The sequence below is a fragment of the Acinonyx jubatus genome, chromosome B3 (genome assembly GCF_027475565.1).
Source record: "Acinonyx jubatus isolate Ajub_Pintada_27869175 chromosome B3, VMU_Ajub_asm_v1.0, whole genome shotgun sequence".
In the NCBI taxonomy this organism is placed as follows: domain Eukaryota; kingdom Metazoa; phylum Chordata; class Mammalia; order Carnivora; family Felidae; genus Acinonyx; species Acinonyx jubatus.
This window is the reverse complement of record NC_069386.1, coordinates 111,361,690-111,386,073: the sequence shown is the minus strand read 5'-3', so window position 1 is coordinate 111,386,073 and position 24,384 is coordinate 111,361,690. Positions and strand designations below refer to the sequence as shown.

At 42.8% G+C, this 24,384-nt stretch overlaps 2 protein-coding genes across 5 annotated transcripts in view; both read left to right on the top strand.

Moving 5' to 3' along the window:
- Nucleotides 1-221: 221 nt before the first annotated feature.
- Nucleotides 222-19,747, top strand: RDH11 (retinol dehydrogenase 11). 4 transcript variants are annotated; one of them, XM_015068430.3, is made up of 7 exons: nucleotides 222-360; nucleotides 3,278-3,396; nucleotides 3,744-3,899; nucleotides 5,269-5,373; nucleotides 5,931-6,140; nucleotides 9,268-9,457; nucleotides 16,483-17,761. In XM_015068430.3, the coding sequence occupies exons 1-7, from the start codon at nucleotides 356-358 to the stop codon at nucleotides 16,583-16,585; spliced, it is 888 nt and encodes a 295-aa protein (XP_014923916.1). In that variant the 5' UTR covers nucleotides 222-355; the 3' UTR covers nucleotides 16,586-17,761. The 4 variants fall into 4 exon arrangements, with proteins under 4 accessions (XP_014923916.1, XP_026921799.2, XP_026921800.2 ...); XM_027065998.2 differs by lacking the exons at nucleotides 222-360; nucleotides 16,483-17,761 and adding exons at nucleotides 426-792; nucleotides 19,557-19,747; XM_027065999.2 differs by lacking the exons at nucleotides 222-360; nucleotides 16,483-17,761 and adding exons at nucleotides 429-792; nucleotides 11,733-13,143.
- A 345-nt stretch (nucleotides 19,748-20,092) lies between these two features.
- Nucleotides 20,093-24,384, top strand: part of VTI1B (vesicle transport through interaction with t-SNAREs 1B) — a 31,575-nt gene continuing 27,283 nt past the window's right edge. The window contains exon 1 of the mRNA XM_015068428.3: nucleotides 20,093-20,349. Coding sequence (XP_014923914.1) covers nucleotides 20,235-20,349 — 115 coding nt within the window. The 5' untranslated portion in view covers nucleotides 20,093-20,234. The remainder of the gene's footprint in view (nucleotides 20,350-24,384) is intronic.

The window sequence follows — 24,384 nt, the reverse complement described above, 5'->3', positions numbered from 1 at the left end:
ATTTTCACGAGTAAGCAAAACCAACTGTGCTAATCTGAGAAATTCATTGCTACCCTGGGAGTTAATATATCTAATCCAAGTCACCAGGAAAACTATGTTCTCTTATCAATTCACAGTCAAACAGGAGGAAAATGATGATAGCATTATAATTCAAAATAGACACAATAAAGTGATTCTCTTGGGAATGTCTTCAGGGACGGGTTGCTTACACTCCATTGGATGAAGGAATCCCCAAGGTGAAAGGATTCCTACCTCCCCATTTCCCTACCAACTGTCAGACCTCAACCGATCCTCCGCTGTCCAAATGGCCTTAGAACACTCCCCAGACGCCAATCTTTGATCTCCAGGAGAAACAATGCGGTAACTGCCTCACTATGGGGAAAACTGAACCACGGTCTGGACTTGGGAACCGGGAGATAGAGGACTGGGGAGATTTCGCGAGAACGCTGGTGGCCAGAGGGCTGTGGGAGAGCTGGACGATCCTAGAGGTCCTAGAGGCTAGATGATTGAGGACTTTTTGCGTGTCAGAGCAAGGGTCAGCTTCTCTGAGCAGCTGGAAGCACTAAGCTTAGGACCAAGCTGTGGACTACATTTCCCAGACGGCTTTTGCTCCCTGGGCTGTCGTACTGAGACTAGGGCGTGTCTGGGAGGAGGAGCCACAGTCCGGCAAGGCTTGCTGGGGCGTCTCTCACCGCTTGTGCAGCCGCAGCAGCCATCCCGCAAGATGGTCGGGGTCCTGCTCCTGCTCCTCCTTCTCCCCTTTTTCCTGTACATCGCGGCACCCAAAATCAGGTCTGTGCAAATGTATTGCCTTCTCTTGAGAAGAATTCAGGGTGGCGTTAGTCCTCACCGAAGCTCTGTTCTCCAAAAGAAGGAAAAGGAAAACTCCCTGGGGGGCCCCAGTAGGTCGAGGCCCGGAGTTCGGTTGGTCGGAGGAGGTCCAGCTGTCCTGGATGCGGGGGGACGAGAACAGGAGACTTCGGGCGGTGGGAGGGGGCTGCATGCCGCAGCACCCCACTTTGTTTCTCCGATTCCTTTTTTCGTCTCCGCAGCCTTTGCTTCCCGCTCCAGAGAACCCCGTGTGCAAGGCTACCTCCAACACTTCAGTTTCCAGCATTGGGGGGTTTTAGAACCTAAAATGGAGTGAGGACCTCAACACTGTTTTCCCCTTAGCTCCCACGCCTTGGACTAGTCCTATCTGGCTTCTTGCTTCCAGCCTTTGAAGTACAATGGAGCGATTCGACTTTTTGCTTTCTGAAACTGTTCCTCGATGGGAATCGTGGTATCCGCAGACCCATTGCTTGATCTCTTGTTGCTGTTAGATTCGCTTTTTTTGTAAAGGAAAGAAATGAAAGGGTTTCGTCATGAGCAGTATCCTGCCTTCAGAGCACGACTCATAACCTGGGGTTTGGGGGTGAGACAGAGAGCTTGAGGGGTAATGCTTTCTGGACCTGGTGACACAGTAGCCAATGGCTGGCTGAGTGACACAGAAAATCGGCAGAGTTGCACAAAGGCGCCTGCTGATTAGTTCTGAGTAAATCACCAGTAGTGACGGTGGACCAGTGACTGATGAGACACAACCCTTTCTGGGTGGGGGAGGGGGGAGGAGGGGCGTGGTCACCACCCACCGTCTTGCTCCTCTTCTAGTTCTTCCTTCTGAACACCTCGTGCTCCCACTCAGATGAAAACGCTTTTTATCTCTTTTTAAAAAAATTTTTTTAATGTTTAATTTATTTTTGAGAAAGAGAGCATGAGCAGAGGAGGGGCAGAGAGAGAGAAGGAGACAAAGAATCTGAAGCAGGCTCCAGGCTCAACGCTGTCAGCATAGAGCCCGACGTGGGGCTCAAACTCACCAACCGTGGGATCATGACCTGAGCCCAAGTCAGATGCTTAACCAACTGAGCCAGCCCGGCGCCCCGCTTTTTATCATTTTACACCACAAGATTCTCTTACCCAAATAGAATTTCAATGAAAAGTTGAACCTGAACTGAAAATACTGCTCACGTCTCTGTGAGAGATTTCTGGGGAAGATTATGCTGCAAGGGTCATATCTGCAAACGCCTGGCTAGGTCATGGGAGCTGGCCCAGAGCTAGACTTTTCATAGTTGATTGTCCCTTTAATTCCTGTTGGTAAGGAGAAGAAAGAGTTCAGTGGAGGCCCTGATAGTTGTTGCTCCTGGAGCTAAAACTGAAAGGATGTGAGAAACTGAGCAAGGAGGCTTTTCTCTGAGAAGGAAGATAGCCTTAGGTGAGTTAGTTTGCTTCCTATCGGCCTGTGTCCACTAACCAGGTAGCGTTTGTGGCTAGGAGTGTGTGCTTTGCAGTTCTCAAGTCCAATGAAAAATACTGAAATGCTCTTTAAAATTGTATCTCCTGGTCAAGAGATTCTTTTTACTTGAGTCTTGAGATTTGCAGAGAAGAAAAAGAACAATTTGAGACCTGTTAATCCCTGTTTGTGCATTCATTTCTTTGGAAAAGAAGGATAGCACAGTGCTTAGGAACAAGAACACTCAACCAGCTCCACTTTGTACTGATTTATGTCTTTTCTTGAATAATTAAAAAAATTTTTCTAATGTTTATTTTTTATTTTTGAGAGAGAGAGAGAGAGTGCGCGCGCGAATGGGGAAGGGGCAGAGAAAGAGGGAGACACAGAATTTGAAGCAGGCTCCAGGCTCTAAGCTGTCAGCACAGAGCCGGACATGGGGCTGGAACTCACGAACTGTGAGATCATGACCTGAGCAGAAGTCAGACGCTTAACTGACTGAGCCACCCAGGCGCCCCTAATTTATGTCTTTTCTTTGTCTTAATTTTAATTGTGTGTGTGCATGCGTGTTTCTGTTTCTGTGTTTCACCCCAGGTTGACAAGCTTTCATAATTTTAACTTTTTTGTTGAATTATGTATCTCTAGGCCATAAAGTGCCAGTTGTGGGCAGATTGACATTAAGTGGACCAGTTCTTGCTTGTAGGCTGAGTCTTGTGATTCCCCAAGCCTGTCGAAGAGCTCAAACTGAAGCCAGGTGCCTGGACAATCAAATATTTATCTAGTTGTTATACTGCAAGGGGCAGCTCTAAGGTTTGGCATTACAATAAAATCAATTTTGTTCTTGAGCAAGAGCAGAAAATTTTTCTTCAAACTTACTTAAATCTGTAAAGGGACAGTACTAGAAAGAACCAAAATAAACCTTAGCCTTGGGATTAGAAGACATGGGGGTTGCAGGAACCTCTGGCCAGGGCAAGGAGAATGAAGAACTGATGAGCTCTCCCTCCCTCTCTACAGGAAAATGCTGTCTAGTGGGGTGTGTACATCAACTGTCCAGCTTCCTGGGAAGGTGGCTGTGGTCACTGGAGCCAACACAGGCATCGGAAAGGAGACAGCCAAAGAGCTGGCTCAAAGAGGCAAGATCATCTGCTTCTAATTCCCTCCTGCTACTGCCATTTTATCCCTCACAAGGATGACCATGCTCACTATTTCCTTCTAATCTTGGAATTCAAGAACCTTCCAAGTGTCCCACAGATTCACTGGTCTCAACCTAGTATAATGCTCTGCATATAATGGATACTTAATGAATATTATTTATTTTTCCTTTTTGATTTGCTCACCAGATACCTCTGTCATGAAGTAGGGGTAAAATTCCGATTAAAAAAAAAAAACAGTAGAAAATTACATTCATAAGTCTATAGGTCTGTAATGTCCACTCCAAAGCAGAGCTGACAGTTTGTCTCTTTTATATGTTGATTGACAGGAGCCCGCGTGTATTTAGCGTGCCGGGATATCCAAAAGGGGGAATTGGTGGCCAGAGAGATCCAGACCATGACAGGGAACCAACAGGTGTTGGTGCGGGAATTGGACTTGGCTGATACTAAATCTATTCGAGCCTTTGCTAAAGATTTCTTAGCAGGTAAGTGTTGAACCAGAGATTATGTTTTTGGTCTTGCAATCAACATAGCAGACTTAGCTAAAGGAAAAGGTCCTTCTCCCTCTTTAATACGTAGAAATACTAGATCATTTATAATCAAAAACTTTCATTCATAGCTGACTCCTTAGTAACAAAGGGGAATTCTCAAGAGGCAGAAATTTAAAAAAATGAATTTAAAAAGTCATAGCATGCAAGGCACCTGGGTGGCTCAGTCAGTTAAGCGTCCGACTTTGGATTTCAGCTCTGGTCATGATCTTGTAGTTCATGGGATTGAGCCCCGCATTAGGTTCTGTACTGACAGCATGGAGCCTGCTTGGGATTCTCTGTCTCTGCTCCTTCCCATTCTCTCTTTGTCTCTCTCAAAATAAATAGGTAAACATTAAAAAAAAAAAAAAAAGTCCTAGTAATGCATAAGAACTAAAGCCAAAAATCTCATGGAAGTATCTGAACTCAATATGAGCTTTAGGGTCTGGAGTCTAAACACTCATACAGGGACAGAAGAAGATAAGGCCTCAGGGCCTGAGAGCTGGGGAGCTGTATCTCAGGCTTCACATAAGGTTGGGACTCACAAAAAGCCATCTTGTCCATGATAAAGAGGCATAAAAAAACCCTCGCCACCAGCTCTAAGGCATGACAAAAAAGCTCATCTTCTCTTCAGGACATAGATGGTTAGAGAGTCATCTGTAAGATATTAGAACCTCAAGTTGGCATCATCTATGGGGGAGAATTTATTACATCACCAAATGATGTAAGAATCTTGAGCTGAGGAATTAACATAAAATCCTATAGAATCACATCAAAATCAAATCCGAGAGTAGTCTGTAGGCATATCCCCTCATAATACAGGGATCTTGGCCTCCCTAAGTAAACAGCTTCTGCTGATATGAGCTTATAGTTAGAAATTAAAAACCACGTGAGAAAATAAACCAGGAGAAAGAGTTGTCATATGTAACAAAGAGGTGAAACGAGTATTCTTTTGGTGCCTTTTGGAGTTCTCCAGTATCAGGGGTACATACAGAACATCCTTTTTTCCTGCTTGGATTCTTCCCATTCAGCCCGGGAAGTCTTTCTATTAGGAAAGCTGGGCAGAACACTTTTTCGAAAGCAGTGAGTAAGTAGCTCCTTAATTGGAAAGATCGTAAAGGCCACTTGGTTGTATAAGATGGAATTTTGCTCTGTGCTAAAAGTATGTAGGATTCAACTACAGTCTTAAATAATGAAAAACAATACAAAATACATCTGAAGGGGAAATGGAGGAAAGATTGAAGCCGTGGGTCCCCATTTCTAAGGCAGACTTCTTAGGTGTCACTGCTGTGGCTGGCTGCTTCCACACTACATCTCTTCCCTGCAGAGGAAAAGCATCTTCACATTTTGATCAACAATGCAGGAGTGATGATGTGTCCCTACTCTAAGACAGCAGATGGCTTTGAGATGCACATGGGAGTCAACCACTTGGGTAAGAAATCTGGCCTCATCACAAAACTGGAGGAAACCTAAAGTTCTCCTTGGCAAATTTAGGGGTCAGATTGAGCTGTCCTCGTGATGCAATTGGACACTGGGCCCTAAAAGACCATAAGTGAATAGCGAATATTATGGTCCTGCCTGAAAGCCCAGGGATAAACTTGAGGCCCACTTGAGGCTACACCAACTTTTTAATCTGTGATTTGGATTCAATTTACTTTGGGGCATTTTTAACTGCCTAATTGGACTGAGGACTGTGTTGCTTTCTTCGTAGTGATCCTCACGGCAAACATTAGGTAGAGTCTGCCTGCTCTTAAAGAGTGATATTAATCAAAGTTGGAAGAAGACAGAACTTCATATTCACATGTTCCAGATCCCCCTCATGGATGGATGGCTGTCCTATTTTCCTAAACCCTCACTGAACTTGTTCTGTAGTTGATAATGAATTAATGAGGCAAAAAGCCTTATTCCTGAATTCTCTGCAGAGCTCGCCACAACTCCCTTAACCCTGACATTGGCCTTGAACTGTATTAATTCTAGTTTTTCTTGTAGGTCACTTCCTCCTGACCCATCTGTTGCTAGAGAAGCTGAAGGAATCAGCCCCATCAAGGGTAGTGAATGTGTCTTCCCTAGCGCATCACCTGGGGAGGATCCACTTCCATAACTTGCAGGGTGAGAAATTCTATAATGCAGGTCTGGCCTACTGTCACAGCAAGTTAGCCAACATTCTCTTCACCCAGGAACTGGCCCGGAGGCTCAAAGGTAGGCTTAGAAGAAATGAATATAGAGATATAAGTCAATGGGAAGTAACAAAAAGCCACAGGAATACATTCTGTTTTCGGGAGCCTATCCCCTGGATAAAATCTGCTTTCATGACTATAACTGGGTATTATTTTAGTAAGTAGCCCAAAACTGAATACTGGAGGTGGCTGGCAGGAGATGGGGAAATTCTGACTTTGAGTCATAAGGCTTAGCTTTACTACTTATCAGCCGTGTGACCTGTAGCAAGCTACTTAACTTTTCAGGACTTATTTCCTCATAAGTAAAATGGGATTATTTTATAGGTTATTGTCCTTATTAAGTCAGGTCTCATGAGCAAGCAAGGTTTTTTACTCATAATGAGACTAGATAGAAGGGAGGGACCTGAACTGGCACTAGATACAACCATTAGGATAAAACAGGTGCTAGGACAATGGTGAGGGGCATGTTGCCCCCTAACAGCAAAAGGTTAAGTAAGAGAAATGCATGCTTGAAGAGGGAATTCTCCAATCACAAATACACAGAGGTCCTTAGCACTGTCCACTCTGAATTTTCAAGAAAAAGAAAGGTAATCCAGGGTGGACAGCTGGAGTTACTTAGGAGTTGAGGCAGGCAGAATTCTGGCTCGAGAAGTCAGACATAGAAGCCCCATTGTTGGGACAGGATCATCAAATTATGTGGACAGCAATGTGGGGGAAGGAAGCTGTGGTCAGCTCACTTCATATGCCCAGTCTATGCCCAGGACGTGACATTGTTTATCAGCTCAGGATGGATCAGAGTAACTGGATGGTGAAAACTATCCAAAGGGTTGGTAGGGGAGCTAGGGTGCCCTTGAGGTGGAGAGATAGGCCCAGCCATGAGGATCCGATAAAAGCAGAGGATACACAAGTGAGGAAGCCTGAGAGATGTGAGGATTAGGTGGGAGACAGCTGTGGTGCAATGAAGGCAACCTGGGCATAACAGAGGAGTCATTCATTCATCCATTCAGCAGTCAAGTATTCAGTATCCATGCTCTTCTATGCACTGATTCAGGGCTTGGAGATGGAGTGGTGCCTGATACACGTACAGTCCCTTCTTTGATTTGGTTTAGATCCACTGGGGGAGGGAGATAATAAACAAGTATTTATACATTATCACATGTAAAATCAGTCTAGGAATACATGAATAATTCTCTTTGTAATAAGTTCCAATAATATAGAGCTAAAAGTGAAAAAAAACCCTTTACTTAATCCCCACTTTCTCCCTTCTCCTTTCTTCCCTCAAGGAACCACTGTCAACAACTTGATGTGCACCTGTCAATCATTTTTTATACATTTATATATGTGTACATCATATATAAGGAACTGAAATTCCAACACAATATTTTGGAGATCTTTCCATGTTGTACATACAGATTTACCCCATTCCTTTTGTGGGCTGCATTATATTTCACGTATAGATGAGCCTCCGTTTATTTATTAATTTCCTTAACAACATCTGGAATGTTTCCTTTTTGTTGTTGTTTAATTATAATTGTAAATACTATGAAAGGGGAAGTATAAGGACCTATAATGGATTGGGGTGGGTGCTTATTCAGTCTAAGGGATCAGGGATTTCTCTAAAGAAATGAGTTGCAAGCTAAGCCTTTATATAAGATGATTAGAAATTAAATGGGTTACAGAGCAGGTAGAATGAGGCATCTGAGGAGGTTGAGGAACATTCCAGGCAGAAGAAAGAGAATGCACAAAAGTCTTGGCTCAGTTTGAGAAATTGAGAGGCTGCTGTGGTTAAAATGAAGAAAGCAAGAGGAAGAGAAATCTGACCTGAGACTGGTGAGGTCGACAGGGGCAAAATCCTTAGAGGCTATGGTAAAGATTTTGGTGTAAGAGCAGTGGAAACCCTTTAAAATGGGGGCAGGGCTGTGTACAGCAAGTGATTTCTATAGTCTAGGTGATTGATGACAGTAGCTTGGACTACAGTGGTAGAGATGGAGGGTAGTGGACACTCCTAAGAGATATCTAGGATGGGAAAACCCTAAAGCTTGTTGAGCATGGTAACGTGGGGAATCGTCAAGAACTGCTGCTCTGTGGGCCTGCCTGGTCGGGAGTTAGGAAACACTGCGAGATCCAGGTTTGGCCTTAAAAAGTATGAAGTTAATTGAGGACCTATGTGTCTGCATTACTATGGGTCATCTAGAGTAGATGTCAAGTTGGAAATAATATATATCCACAGTCCTTCGTCTGCAATTATGAAATCCACAAAGACAAGAAAATTCCATTTTTTCAGAAGCTTGACACCAAAGCTCATTTGGCAACAAAATCTCGTGTACCAGGGAGATTAGGTAATAAGCAGTATATGTATAGGTGTTCATATTATCTTTCTAAAATCAATAAAAATTTGGAAACCTCTTTGACATAGCCATACACAAGTGTCATTTAGCACTTACCATGCACCAGATACTGTTCTAGCCTCTTGTACATATGAACTCATTTAATCCTCAGAACAACCTTGTGAGGTACAGGTATTAGGATTATCCCCATTTTAAGAGGAAACTGAGTCACAACATCAGGAGCTTGCTCAAGGTCACACAGCTAATGAGTGGTAAAGCTAGGATTTGAAACTGGGCGGTCTGCCCACAAAGTTCATGCCCTGAACCACTACATTACACTGCCTCTCGTAGTCAGTTAAGAGTTCAAAGGAGTATAATGTACCAAAAAATGTGCATACCATAAAGTTATAGAGAGGGATTTTAGCAAGCCACGAGAACTCCAACATTTGAAGTTTGAGTAGAAGATGATGAACTGGCCCAGGAAACTAAGAGGAAGCAGCGAGAAAGGATAGGAAAATCAGGAGTGTGGGGTCATGGAAGCCAATAAAAAGGCAGCTTTGAGAAAGAAGTAGTCAGTAGTGTCAAGTGCTACTAATAGGTTGAGTCCTGGCTCTACTGTTTGCTAACAGTTAGTAACCTCTTTGAGCTTAAATCTTAACCTGTGAGATGGGGAGATATAAATTACTGTGAGGAATGCTTGTAATACTGTTGGGGGAAGGGAGTCTTCATGGGGTCAAATGTTTATTTGTATCCTCCGCTCTCTTCAGCCATGTGGCAATATCAAGTCCTGTCTTCCTCTCTCCAAACGGCACCCCCCATTAGGCTCTGGCGTTACGACGTATTCTGTACACCCTGGCACAGTCAACTCTGAATTGGTTCGGCACTCACTTTTCATGAAGTGGATGTGGTGGCTTTTCTCCTTCTTCATCAAGACCCCTAAACAGGGAGCCCAGACCAGCCTGTACTGTGCCATAACGGAAGGTCTTGAGATTCTAAATGGGCATCATTTCAGGTATGAATATATCTGTTTTTGAAGACGGGGTTTCATTGCTCAAAGGAAATAATTTGGATTTGTACTCTTCTTATAAAGTACATTGTGCAACATAGCTTTTTTTGTTGTTGTCTTTTAAACAACATCTTTTGCATTTTTTTTTTTAAGTTTATTTATTTTTTTGAGAGAGCTAGAAAGAGAGATAGAGATCAAGTGGAGGAGAGGCAGGGGGGTGGGGAGGCAGAGAATCCCAAGCAGGCTCCATACTGTCAGCGCAGAGCCCAATGTGGGGCTCAAACTCACAAACCATGAGATCATGACTTGAGCTAAAACCAAGAGTCAGATGCTTAACCAACTGAGCCACCCAGGCACCCCTCTCTTCTTTTCTTTAATGTTTATTTTTGAGAGAGAGAAAGAGTACACAAGCAGGGGAGGTGCAGAGAGAGAGGGGGACAGAGGATCCAAAGTGGGCTCTGTGCTGATAACAAATAGCCTGATGCAGGGCTTGAACTCACGAACCATGAGATCATGACCTGAGCCAAAGTCGGACGCTTAACTAACTGAGCCACCCAGGTGCCCCAGCTTTTGTCTTTTGACTAGGGTTGTTACCTTTAAGAGGGGGACTGACTCATTCACATTTTTCGTGGTACTTGTAGGTTTGATTTTCTCCATGCCATCTTTTATTAATATGGTTGTTTCTTTTCTTCCTACTTTTTCTTATGTCCATCCAGTTTTCTTTGTTCCTTTTTGGACTCCTTGTTTTGTTTTGTTTTGTTTACATTAAAAAGAATTTGTATTTTTCTATTGTCTTCAGGACTAAAATAGTATCAATGGACTCTGTTCTTGAATAAGTGAAGACTTTTAAAACTTTTTATTGTAGAGGGTTTTGAACATACACAGTCGTAGGTAAAATAGCATGTTGAATCCCACAGTACAGCCTCAACAACCATTAAGCCATAGCTAGTATTCTCCCATCCCATCCACCAGCCCTTCACATATTTTTTTCCTCTCATGTTATTATTATTTTTTTAATGTTTATTTATTTTTGAGAGAGAGACAGAGCACAAGCAGGGGAGCGTCAGAGAGAGAGGGAGACACAGAATCTGAAGCAGGCTCCAGGCTCTGAGCTGTTGGCACAGAGCCTGGCACAGGGCTCAGACCCACAGACCGTGAGACCGTGACCTGACTTTAAGTCGGACACTTAACCGAATGAGCTACCCAGGCACCCCTCCTCTCACGTTATTTTGAAACTTGTCTAAGACATCACATAAGATTGAAATTTTAGCATGTTTTTACCTCCTCTTCAAGATTATGTGGAAATAACTTGCACTTTTAGAGAAATGGCTGCAAATAAATTAAAATTGGAAAGAAAGGTAGATAGATCATGAAAGGCCCATAATGCCAGACCTGGAGAGGAGCCACAGAAGTTGTTTCAGTAGAAAGAGAAATAATCTGCTCTGTGCTTCAGAGAAACATCCCTGCTGACTTTGTTTAATGAATGGATAAATAACCCAAGTGAGAGATAATGAGTTCCTGATTTAGGGTAATGACAGTTGGAATGCAAAGAATGATTAAGAGAGAGAGGCCCTGAAGAGGCAGAATCTTTACCACTTGATGAATAATTGAATGAGAGGTCGGGGAGGAGTTGGTGACCTGGGGGTCAAGCCTGACTTACTATGAGGTTGATGATGACATTAACTGAGACAGCAGAAATGGAAATATAATGTGTATAGCTTAGGGTTCTCTGATTGCAAAGCAGTGGAAACAGACTCAAGCTAACTTAAGCAAGAAGGGAATTTATTAGAATATGGGGGTTCTCCTAGGTCCAAAGAGCAGACTGAAGAGCCAGGCTTAGAACACACACAGTGACCAGTCAACTGGCCAGGGCACTGTTGCTAGAACGAGTATATGCCAACTATCTTTAGTCTTTGTTTTGTTGCTCACCATCTGCTCTCTAGCAAGGAAGCACTAGGTCTTCCATCCTCACATCCTCACTCCCTTGGTTAGGGGAAGACCAGCACTTGATTAATGGGCTCTCCAAACTGTGGGAAAGAGGTAATTTTACAGAAAGGAATCAGATTGCTGTTGCCAAAAGAATGTGGAATGGATCAGTTGCCCTCCTCTATAATACACCTGGCCTTATACATGTTGAGTGTATATCCATAAGTCATGGAGTAGAAATGTATAGCAGATAGTTGGAAATGTGTGTCTGAAAGTCAGGAAGATAAATTTATATGGTTTTATACACTAGAATGATTTTCCATGAATGACTGGATTCTTCCCCGGAAATTTTAAGGTTTTGACTGAGTAATCTAAAGAAAGCCGGCCTCAAATTCATGACTTAGTAAATATTTAACTGGCTTTTGAAGAGCCTTTCCAGTGCCAAGGATTCTCAATTGTAAGCATTTTGAAGATCCAACAGCAGCTGTGTTGACCACTATCAAGAAATGAACTTAAGTCTGTCTTGACTGAAACATTAGAAACTTTGCACTAGTTTTTCTTCCTGACTGAAACCACAAACCTACTATTGTCTCTATGGATTTGGCTGTACTGGATGTTTCATATAAATAGAATCATATAATATGTGGCCTTTTGTGACTGGCTTCTTTCTCACTTTGCAAAATGTGTTCAAGGTCATCCATGCCAAAGCATGTATCAGTACATCATTCCTATTTATTGCCAAATAATATTTCATTTTGTGGATGTTCCACATTTTATTTATCCCTTCATTAGTTGGTGGGCATTTGGGTTGTCACTTTTTTTAATTGAATAATGATGCTATGAATATTCATGTCCAGATTTTTGTATGGACATTTTTCTTGGTTTATATACCTAGAAATGGAATCCCACTGGAATATGGGTCATGTTAACTCCATGTTTAACTGTTGAGGAATTGTCAGGGTGTTTTCCAAAGTGGCTGCAGCATTTCGTGTTGCCATCAGTAGTGTATGAGGGTTCCAGTTTCTCCCTCATACACTGCCCTTGCAGTGAGAGAGTGAGACAGAGTGTGAGTGGGGGAGGGCAGAGAGAGATGGAGACACAGAATCTGAAGCAGGCTCCAGGCTAACTGTCAGCACAAAGCCCAACGCAGGGCCCAAACTCATGAACCGTGAGATCATGACCCGAGCCAAAGTCAGACACTTCATTAACCAACTGAGCCACCCAAGCACCCCTCTGTCCTTTGTTTTAGCCATTATAATAAATATGAAGTAATTTTTCTATTTATGTTCTTCTAGTTTTTCTCATTATGGTTTTCATTTGCATTTTCTTGCTAGTGATGTTAAGCATCTTTTCGTGTGCTCATATTTGTTTATCTTTGTTGGAGAAATGTCTATTCATATCCTTTGCCCAATTTCAAAATGGATTATTGTCTTTTTATTGTTTAATTGTAATGATTCTTTATATAGTCTGGATGCAAGTCCCTTGTCAGATGTGTGATTTACCAATATTTTCTTCCACTCTTTGGTTTGTCTTTTTACTTTCTTTATGGTGTCTTTTGAAGAAGAGAAGTTTTTGAGGAAGTCTAATTTATTGACTTTTTTCTTTTGTCACTTGTGCTTTTGGTGTCCTAAGAAACCATTGCCTAACTGAGGGGCACAAAGAGTTATTACTATGTTTTCTTCTAACAGTTTTATAATTTGAGCATTACATTTCAGTCTATGATTCATTTAATTTTTATATATGGCATGGGGGTAGCGTCCTGTTTCATTTTGAATGTGGATATCCGGTTTTCCAAGAACTGTTTGTTGAAAAGATTATTCTTTTCCCATTGAATTTTCTTGGTAGCTATATTCAAATTCCTTGGGCTGCAATAGCAGAATACCAGAAATTTATTTTCTTACAGTTCTAGAGGAAAACAGTTTTCTTACAGTTCAAGATCAAGGTGCCAACAAGATTGATTTCTGGTTTCTTCCTGGCTTGCACCGGGCTGCCTTCTTGATGTGTCCTCAGATGGTTTTTACTCTGTGTGTGCACACTCCTGGTGTCTCCTCTTATAAGGACACTAGTCCTATTGAATTGGAGCCCTACATTTTTGACCCTATTTAACCTTAATTATCTCCTTAAAAGGCCTTCCTCCAAATAGTCACCTTGGGGATTTAGGGATTCAACATGGATTTGGGGGGACATAATTCAGTCCGTAACAGATTTATCAAAAATCAGTTGACCATAAATGTAAGAGTACTTCTATACTTTTTTATTTTTTCTATTCATTTCTTAAAAAATTTTTTAACGTTTATTCATTTTTTGAGAGATAGAGACAGCATGAGTGGGGGAGGAGCAGAGAGAGAGGGAGACACAGAATCTGAAGCAAGCTCCAGTCCCTGAACTGACAGCACAGAGCCCGATGCAGGGCCTGAACTCACAAATTGTGAGATCATGACCTGAGCCGAAGTAGGATGCTTAACCGACTGAGCCACCCACGTGCCCCTTTTCTATTCATTTCTATGTCTGTCCTTATGCCAGTAGAATAGTCTTTGTATTAAGTTTTGATATAGGTCTTTTTACATATACTGGTTGATACTACCCAAAACCCTACTGGAAATATCAGCACCATGACCATGCTGATGCATAACCACACTTAAGTAGTTTGTTTTTTTTTTTTAATTTTTTAAATGTTTATTCACCCTTGAGAGACAGAGAGAAAGAGTGTGAGCAAGGGAGAGACAGAGAGAGAGAGAGGGGAAGACACAGAATCTAAAGCAGGCTCCAGGCTCTGCACTGGCAGGAAGAGCCCCACATGGGGCTTGAACCCACGAACCATAAGATCATGACCTGAGCTGAAGTCGGACGCTTAACGGACTAAGCCACCCAGGTGCCCCAACACTTAAGTAGCTTTTACTGTGGTATTTGAATACATTTTACAGCATGTCATAGCTTATGACACACAGCACTTTCCATTGTGTCCATTGCGTGTGTCATTTGCTCTTCATTGTAACCTTGCAGAGAACATCAGGTATACATAGAGGCTACAGAGGCTTACAGAGGCCAACTGAGAGAGTCATACAAAGCCTTTTGGTTCTTGGTGATGGTCTTTTTACTCAGCAGTGACAGGTTGTACTGGTCATGCTGGTGAGTTCCCTTAAACAGAAGTACTAAGAAGCCTTGTTTTGTAAATTCGAAGATATCTTTAAGTGGTGTTTCTCAAAATTCTATGTGTTTTGGAGGAAGTGGCTGAAAACAGATAACTGGGCCTCAACCCTGTTCTGATTCAGCAGGTTTGGATGGGGCCGGACAATTGGCATTGCTAACAAGCTTCCAGATGATGGCTCCTGCTAGTCCATAACCCACTCTTTGATTAGCAGTGTCTTAATGGACGTAGTGTTAGGAGTTTGCTTCATGTACTTATTTCAGACTTGCCAAGTTTCCTTTTCATCTTCAGAATTTGCTTAGAATGTCCTGGAAGCAGTTTTCTTAAAATAGTATTTTAAAAATTGCTTCTTATGTACCTTAAAAGATTGCAGTTCATTTACTCAATCACTTTATTGAATGCCTGCTGTGTACTAGATGCAGCAAATATAAAAATAAGTAAAAGGGGGCACCTGGATAGCTCAGCTGGTTAAGCGTCCAACTTCACCGGAGGTCATGGTGTCCTGGTGCGGGTCTGAGCCCTGCATTAGACTCTGTGCCGACAGCTCAGAGCCTGGAGCCTGCTTCAGATTCTGTGTCTCCCTCTCTCTCCGCCCCTCCCCCCACTTGTGCTCTGTCTCTCTTTCTCTCTCTCTCAAAAAATAAATAAACGTTAAAAAAAATTTTTTAAGGGGCACATGGGTGGCTCAGTTGGTTAAGCATCCGACTTCGGCTCAGGTCATGATCTCATGGCTCGTAGGTTCGAGCCCTGCGTCAGGCTCTGTGCTGACAGCTCGGAGCCTGGAGCCTGCTTCGAATTCTGTGTGTGTCTGTCTCCCTCTCCCCCACTCATGCTCTGCCTCTCTGTCAAAAAGAAATAAACATTAACAAATTAAAAAAAAATTTTTTTAAATGAGTAAAAGTCTTTGAGAAAATTTCTAAGTGCAGAGTTTGAATACCCCTCCTGCATTTGTTTTTTTAGATGTTTATTTATTTTGAGAGAGAGTGCAAGTGGGTGAGAGGGGCAGAGAGAGGGAGAGAGAATCTTAAGCAGGTTCCATGCTCAGTGTGGAGCCCAATGTGGGGCTCAATCCCACAACTGTGAGATCATGACCTGAGCCAATATCAAGAGTCAGATGCTTAACCCACTGAGCCACCCAGGCACCCTGTCTCTCTCCTGTATTTAATGGGGACTTAAAATAATTGGGATTACAGCAATGAAGAGAAGGTATATGAAACACTTATTACCTTATTGTTACATTTCTTTTATGCTATCATCTTCTGTCTTCATTGTTTATGAAGCCAGCTTGACTTGTTATTTAAAAACTGTTATAATTGCTGGTAGACCAGAAATCATAAGTTTTGGGGGTATTTTTTCCCCCACTCCAAGCATCTGTATGTAACCAATGTAATCTCAGCAACATGACACTGTACAAGGTCCTGTGTGAACAAGCTAGACATACACAGATATCAGGCAGACACAGATATTATAGTTAAATATATACATATGGGGCACCTGGGTGGTTCAGTTGGTTGAACATCTGGCTCTTGATTTCAGCTCAGGTCATGATCTCACAGTTCATGGGTTCAAGTCCTGCATTGGGCTCTGTGCTGGTGATGTGGAGTCTGATTGGGATTCTCTCTCTCTCTCTTCTCACCTCCTCTGCTCTCTCTCTCAAAATAAATAAACATTTACACACACACACACACAGAGCAGAATATAAAGACTTACTGCTATGCATTACATATCAAACAGAGCATTCTCATCAGAGGTAGTCTAGTGAGGAGATCTAAATGGTAATTACATTTTTCCTGGGGTAAGAATTGGAGAATGAAGAGGTAAGACAAAGACTGTCCCTATGAAGTGTATAGAGGGCATGTCATCCCTGGGTTGTTTTTCTGTCACATTCCTTGTTCCAGGCAGAGAACAGATTCCATTCTTAAACTCTGTGTTTTAAGCCTCTCTCTTTCATTTCCAGTGACTGCAGTGTGGCATGGGTCTCTGCCCAGGCTCGGAATGAGACAATAGCAAGACGGCTATGGGATGTCAGTTGTGACCTGCTGGGCATCCCCATGGACTGACAGGTGGTAGCAGTTGGACTCAAGAGAAACCTATAGCAGACTACTCAGTACTCCCTGCCAAAATGATTCTCCTTCATGGTGACCAAAATCATCAGTACAAAGAAAACAAATCGTCCAGCCTTTCCTGCTTGATGTCTGACAAAAGCACAGTGTACATTGCCAGATTCATCAAAACACCTTGCATTTACTCCAGATTTAGTTTACCCTAATTACTGTCAGTTGCAAGAGATATCAGACGATAAGATCCTCAGATGACCTGCGACCTGATATCTGCCGTCTGAAACCTACTACCTAGGAGAATCTTAGCTATGGCAAGGTCAATTTATGGTAGTTTGGATTAGTTTCTACCCTCTTTGTTCACAATATAGTTCCTCCCAACCACCATCCAACCTTCATTTCAAGAGGGCCACACTGCAGCCTCAGCCGAACTCTGAGTCACAGTGGCTTGACTCAAGAGCAGGACTCATCCCTCAACTGTTAAGAAAACCATCATATGCTAACATCTGAATTATTTCCGGAAACTCTTAACTGAATCTGGATTATGGCATGGCTTTATCTCTCGACAACCTAAAGCCACTGCTATTAAAACACTTTCCAACATCTAGACCACAGAGAAGAGCTTCCTTTTCTAAGAAGTTTGTGGGATTTGGAGGATGGCAGAAATAAAATCAAGCTTAAACTATCATTTTCTTACTGTTTCTCAGACCAGCAAGTGGGTAAAGAAAGGGGCAGTATGGGAAGATAGATCATCTACCTGACTTTAGTTAGTGACCCCAGACCGATGGAGGCCTTTTTGTGTCTTAGTTTCTCTTAGAAAACCAGAAGAAGGAAAAGGCTATTTGGTGATTGTCACTGAGTTTATCTTTGTGTTCTTCTGTAGTCACACAGTGGGGCTTATTTTCACAGAATTCAAAATAACTACAAAGGAAGAGTATTAAACTGGACCCTGGTGGAGGCAAATGTTCAAAGATGGAGCAAACAGTGTCATCCAGTCTTTGATACAAATGAGTAGACCAGCAAAGGGAAGTCAACTCTGTATATATGGTTAACTACTTACCCAGAAGCACATGGGTAGCAGGGAAGAAGTCTAAAACAGAAAAATCCTGGAAGATAATGCATGCAGTAAAGGGACTAGTTAAGGACTTAAAAAAAAAAAAACAAAAAAAAAATACTAAAGATGGTAATATGTAACTGGAAGAATTGAGGGCGAGCACCTGAGTGACCAAGACTGACACTGTACTGTCTTCATAAGCACCAATCAACCAATTTGGCAGAAAAAGTCCCAAAATAACACCCCCCCCCCCCAATTCTTTATTCAGCAAAATTATCTTAAGGACGGATATTGGTAATTTACAGTCACTATAGTAATCTTTCAGGGCATTTCCTTACATTATCTTAACATGATTAAAATGTCTATTTGCTAAAAATCTACATTTAATTTGGAGAGCTTTTATCAAAAGTAATGCTGCCAAAGGAAATTGGAGGAATAATAATGTTCTTATCACTTGTTTAGACATATGTTATATGTCTAAATAGAATAACATATGTTATTCTAATAGACTTTGATTTTCTTGGACTGACAATTACATATTCACTTTGGTGGGGTAAAGAGTTATGGGACCACAGTCTTCTCATATTTGTAAATGGATATTCTTTTGTTGAACGTGTTTTGACCATCAAGCTATATATTTAAAAATGGTCATTTTATGGAAAAATTGGAAATTTTTAATAAGTAGCATAACTAATATTTTACTTAATTTATGTTGAACTATCAATGACAAATAAAAAATTTTTATTATTTGTAATGTTTTTACTTACCTAAATAAAAGCTGTAAGAATTAGAGTCAATGAAAGAAAACAATTAAATGAAAGTTTAGCTATAAGAAGAAAATGCTTTTCATTATTATGGTTATACAGTCATTTCTCATTTTTAAGGATAATTTGTCTCAGAGTCTAACCACAGTATAGTCTCCATTGAAATGCCATTAACTTTGGTTGTGTGATAATTTGATTATTCATTCACCCATCTTCTGCTTTTGTGATGCTTTTCAAACATTTTTTTCCATCTCAGGCTATTATGTCCCCCTTTTGCACCTGTCCTTTCTAGAACAGAGTTGTGGGACTTAATCACATTACACTTCCACTAACAACCTCAGATTTTGCTATCTCTATATTCAATGAACATTAAAAGCTCAATGCATTTGTTGAATCAGTGGTCATGAATCAGTCTGATAAAAATTAAGTTCCAGGAGATATATGAATCATCAAATCACTTCCCCCTGAACAGTCATACATCGTTTAATATGTTTGGGAAGTTTTATATATTGGGCTGCCAAGCAAACATTTCAGAAAGGGCTTTGATAGGAAAATCATGAAATAAGTTGAAAACAGAAATTCCCTGCCATGGAACCATGAAAACCCACGTTGCAGAATAGGACTTTGTCACTGTTAACACATTACACGTAGTGGGAAAGAGACCTGATAAAGCAGAGTCCGCCTTGCTCACCACGTTATGAAATAACCAAGCACAGAGAGTGAATTTTTTATTCACCAACATATGCCCAGATACGGCATAATGACATACTGAACATTAACAAATACCTGCTGAGGGGCACTTGGGTGGCTCAGTCAGTTAAGCCTCTGACTTTTACTCAGATCGTGATCTCCTCGTCCGTGAGTTCCAGCCCCGCATTGGGCTCTGTGCTCACAGCTCGGAGCCTGGAGCCTGCTTGGGTTTCTGTGTCTCTCTCTGGCCCTCCGCCACTCACGCTCTGTGTCTCTCTCTCTCAAAAATAAACATTAAAAAATACCTGCTGAGTGAATGAATGCACCAGGCGAGCACAGAGACTAGAGGCTGCGAGCGTATTTGGGGAGTCACTGCCTAGGAACTATTTCTGAAAGCATATGGCTCTGGGCGTTTGACCTCTCCAATAAAAGGTTTTTTGTTTTGTTTTGTTTTTTACCGCTGCAGGGCAAGCAAGGAACCTGCCCCAGCTCTCTCTCGAGGGCTGAAAGCTAATGTTTAGTCAGGACGCGAACTGAGGAAATGAGAGCCGCCAGACGGGGCGATGATAGCGAAGATGACTTCCAAACGCTTACGGATACCAAACTACTGCTTGTCAGCACCACCCACTGGGCCTGTAGCGTTGACAGAACCACCGCCCCCGCCAGCGCGTGACTTCGGAGTCCGAGTGGCTTCCACGCCGAACTACAGCCCCCGGCATGCACTGCAGCGACCGCCCCTCACCGGAAGGCGGGGCCCTGGAGACAGGCGGTCGCGCTGCCCGTCCCGCGGGTCCCCCACAGTCCCTTCCGTTGTGGCGCTCTCCCCAACCCCGAACTGGGTATTTCCGGGGCTTCAGGACTCCGCTCGCTCCGATGCACCACCACCCTCCCGGGAATCGCCCAGGCGGGCAGCCCACCAGACTTCCCATCAGGCTTTCGCGCCCGCCGCTCCCTCAGTGACGGTATGAAGGGGGTGGGCGTTCCGGCTCGGGAGGACCCCGCCGCGGCCCCGGAAGCGCCTCGTCCCCGGCGGTGGTGGCGGCGGTCGCCGTGATGCCTGCGGGACTGGGTGGCTGACCGCCGGGATAGGAGCGGGGCCAGTGCCCAAAATCTCGGTGGCCGCTGCTCGAGCGCGGCCTGCGCCATGGCCACCTCCGCTGCCTCTTCGGAGCATTTCGAGAAACTTCACGAGATCTTCCGCGGCCTCCATGAAGACCTGCGAGGGGTGCCGGAGCGGCTCCTGGGGACAGCGGGGACAGGTGAGACGAGGGTGGGACGCGCCGTGGGGAACTCGGCCCCTTGCGCACTCTGGGAATACGAGCTCCCCACCCCCTTCTCAGATCGGGTCCCTCTTCCCTCCGCTGCGCATCCTCAGACACGCCCCCTAGGGTTGGCTGGGTCTCGGCGCCCAGCATTTCCCTGCTGCTCCTTGAAGGTGCTCAGGGTTGGACCTCGGAGTGTCGTCTCTTTGGGATTCTCTTACTACTGTAGCCGTCAAAATTTTCTTGTGTCATTTTCACCGTGGAAGAAGATCATAGGAGACCTTAAGTCTGTGTCCATGTATTTCAGTAAAATTGGTTTCTTTTGTAGCTGTCTGTGTATTTTGCTTTATGAATTTTAGAGCATTATTCTCAAGAGAAATCCATAGTTTTCACCAGACTGACAAAGGATCCGTAGCACCAAAAGGGCCAAGAAGCCAAAGGAAACATAATTTTGGAGTTGGTAAATGATCAGATTTTGTGGGGGAAGTGGTCTTTAAAAATCAGGATTGTGGGTTTAGGTGTGGTCCCCTTCCGAACTTTCTGTCATTTGACTTCAAAGTTCAGGTTGCTGCAAGCTTTGCTTGGAGGAGTTAGTTTTCCAGTACAATCTCTAGGAAGACCTGTCACAGCTCTTTGCCACTCAGAACAAATACGTCTTGATGGCAAGACTTGATAAGACTTTATTTTGTAGTTTTTACTAAGGGTCAGAGCTTGAGTGTTTGCTCTGTGAGTTTCCTGAGGTCATATGAATTGAATAAGTCTGGTCAGAATGCCAGAGAATGTTAAACATATTTATTGGGAGAGGCCGCTGTGTGCCAGGCACTCCCCTAAATGCTGGTAGTATTGCAGATTATTGCAGGGAGGAGACTTAAAATCTTTGTTCTAGTGGGTCCCTGGTAATATATAAATATTAAGAGAAGAGTTATGCAGGGCAAAGGAATGGAGAACTCTAATAGTAAACAGGGTGGCTGTGAAAGTCTTCTTTGAGAAGGTGCCATTTGAGCAGAGACTTGAATGAAGGGAGTCCAGCATGTGAAAATTTGGGAGAAGTGAGTGTGAGGAGAAAAGAATAGTATTCCAAAGTTTCCTTAAGCACAATGAGCTTGGTAAGCGTTGCAAAGGTTCTTAAACAGAAATGAGCTCTTCTAGGAAGAGCAAGAAGGCCAGCGTTTGCCAGTGAAATGAGCAAAGGAGACAGTGGTAGCAGATGAGGGTAAAAGGAGTTACGCAGGGCCAGGTCACGTGTGGCCTTGTAGAGCACAGTGAAAGATTTGCACCTTTTTCTAAATCTGATGGGATGCACTTACAGAGTATTGAGCAAAAGAGTGATGGGATCTGATTTACATGGTTGAAAAATAGACCATTTTTTGCAGCCCAGTGCTGAATTAAATTTTGCAGTGGTGGTTTCTGGAAGGGTAAATAGTGCAAAAGGGCATTCCATTTTGAAAAATAGAAAACTGAGTTCTATTTGCCTTTATCATCTACCTAACTTTCTCATTGCTGCAAAGAAGATAATCAAAAAGGTGTGAATACCTAACCAAGCACAAAATACTCTTTTTTTTTAAATATTTATTTATTTTTGAGAGACAGAGACAGCACGAGTGGGGGTGGGGCAGAGAGAGAGGGAGACACAGAATCTTAAGCAGGCGCCAGGCTCTGAAGCAGGCTCCAGAGAATCTGAAGCAGGCTCCAGGCCATCAGCACAGAGCCCGATGCGGGGCTCGAACTCACGAACCATGAGATCATGACCTGAGCTGAAGTCGGACAGTCAACCGACTGAGCCACCCAGGCTCCCCACAAAATACTCTTAATACAAGTTGCTGGTAGCGGACTTAGTTGTTTAACGGGTAAGTAAATACAGTGTACACGTATCTATAGGTTATAATACGAATTTCAACAGTTTTCCATCTCTGTTCGCTACTTTACTCATACTGCTCAATAAATATTTGTTGAATAAATAGAATTTAGTTGGGCAAACACACTGTGTCTTATCTCTGAATCCTTTTTTCCTAGTTCTGAGATTACTTCATGAGCTTTCCAGAGCTTTAATTTCCATCATAAATTATTAGGTTCTGAATAATGTACATAACAGCTCTTGAATTTAGCTTATGCTCTGTAATTGAACTTAATCAGTTTTTAATAACTCTTTCAGAATTACTGTGTATCAGTCACGTCTTGGACCCTAGGAGTTTCAAGAGCTCTTGCCTTAATGGGACTAAATTTACAACAAAGTGTGTGATTGGTCCTAAGACAGTTTTGAGACCATAAAGAAAAAGTTGACTTGTGTGTTAGGGGAGGGAAGCAGAAAGGAGAACTAAGTATTAAGGGGTTGAGTGGGAGTTTGCCAGAGGTAGATGGGAAGAGGCAATAACAGAACAGAAAATCAAATACTTAGAACCATGAATGGAGCTTAGGGTATGTGTGGGAGATTAATAGTAGATCAGGAAAGTGAGACACAGCCAGATTGTGAAGGGACTTTATATCACATTAAGACATTTGGGCTTGATACGAAGAATCGGTGAAGGATTTTAAGCAGCTGGCTAATATGGTCAGATTTTACTTTAGAAGGAGAATGCTGGTGGCTGAGTGGAGGATGAAAGAGAAACAAGAATCTGGATATAGGGGACCATACTAGGAGCCTTTGTGGCAATTATCTGGGTAACATGGGAATCTAGAGAGTCCTAAATCCAATTTCTGAGGCAGAAATTAAGATCGGACATGGGGAGTGAGAGACAGATTCAAGGGTGTCTGCATTTTCTCACTTGGTTATTTGGGTGAATGATGAACTTAAATAAGAAATATAAAAGTAGGTTGTAGATGAAAGAAAGCATCAAGTGTGCTTATAGAATAGAGATGATAATGTATGTCTAGTCTAGCCTGACAAGATATTTCTTCTCCTGCCACTAAAAATAACATTAATGGGGTGCCTGGGTGGCTCAGTTGGTTAAGCTCAGGTCATGATCTCACAGTTCATGGGTTTGAGCATAGTACTGTGCTGAGAGCTTGGAGCCTGGAGCCTACTTCGGCTCCTCCCCTGCTCGCTCCCATGCGTGCATTCTCTCTCTCTCTTTCTTTCTCTCTCTCTCAAATAAAAATAAACATTAAAGAAAAAGAAATAACATTAATGAAGAAGATCTGTGAATTGGGAAGCAGTATGCTATAATATTTAACAGCAATGATTCTAGAGCCAGACTGCCTGGGCTCACATCCAGGATCCATCTCTTAGTAGCTGTGTGACCTTGGACAACTTACTTCAACCTAACTAGTTTCTCCCTGCAAAATGGGGTAAATCGTCATATTTACTTCATAGGGGTCTTGTTGGATTAAATTAGTTAATATATGTAAAGCCCATAGAATGAATATTGCCTGGCATGAGCCATGCACCATTGTTACTATTATATAGGAAATGGGAGTTTTATTTAAATAAAACATAAGAATACCAGCTCTGTATGCAGCTGTTGTCTTGCCCTACTTTCTCTTTTTTCCCAGAGCACTTATCATCTTTTTTTTTTAATATTTTTAATGTTTATTTATTTTAGAGAGAGGGAGGGAGGGAGGGAGGGAGTGGAGGAGGGGCAGAGAGAAAGGGAGACAAAGAATCCAAAGCAGGCTCCAGGTTCTGAGCTGTCAGCACAGAGCCCGACACAGGGCTCAAACTTACGAACTATGAGACGATGACTCGATGACTTGAGCTGAGGTCGAATGCTCAACCGACTGAGCCACCCAGATGCTCCAGCACTTATCTTCTTTTTTTTTTTTTAATGTTTTTATTTATTTTTGAGACAGAGAGAGACAGAGCATGAATGGGGGAGGGGCAGAGAGAGAGGGAGACACAGAATCGGAAACAGGCTCCAGGCTCTGAGCCATCAGCCCAGAGCCCGACACGGGGCTCGAACTCACGGACCGCACGATCGTGACCTGAGCTGAAGTCGGGCGCTTAACCAACTGAGCCACCCAGGCGCCCCTCCAGCACTTATCTTCTAATGTACTAGACACTTTATGTATTTCTGATGTTTATAGTATAGTATTTGT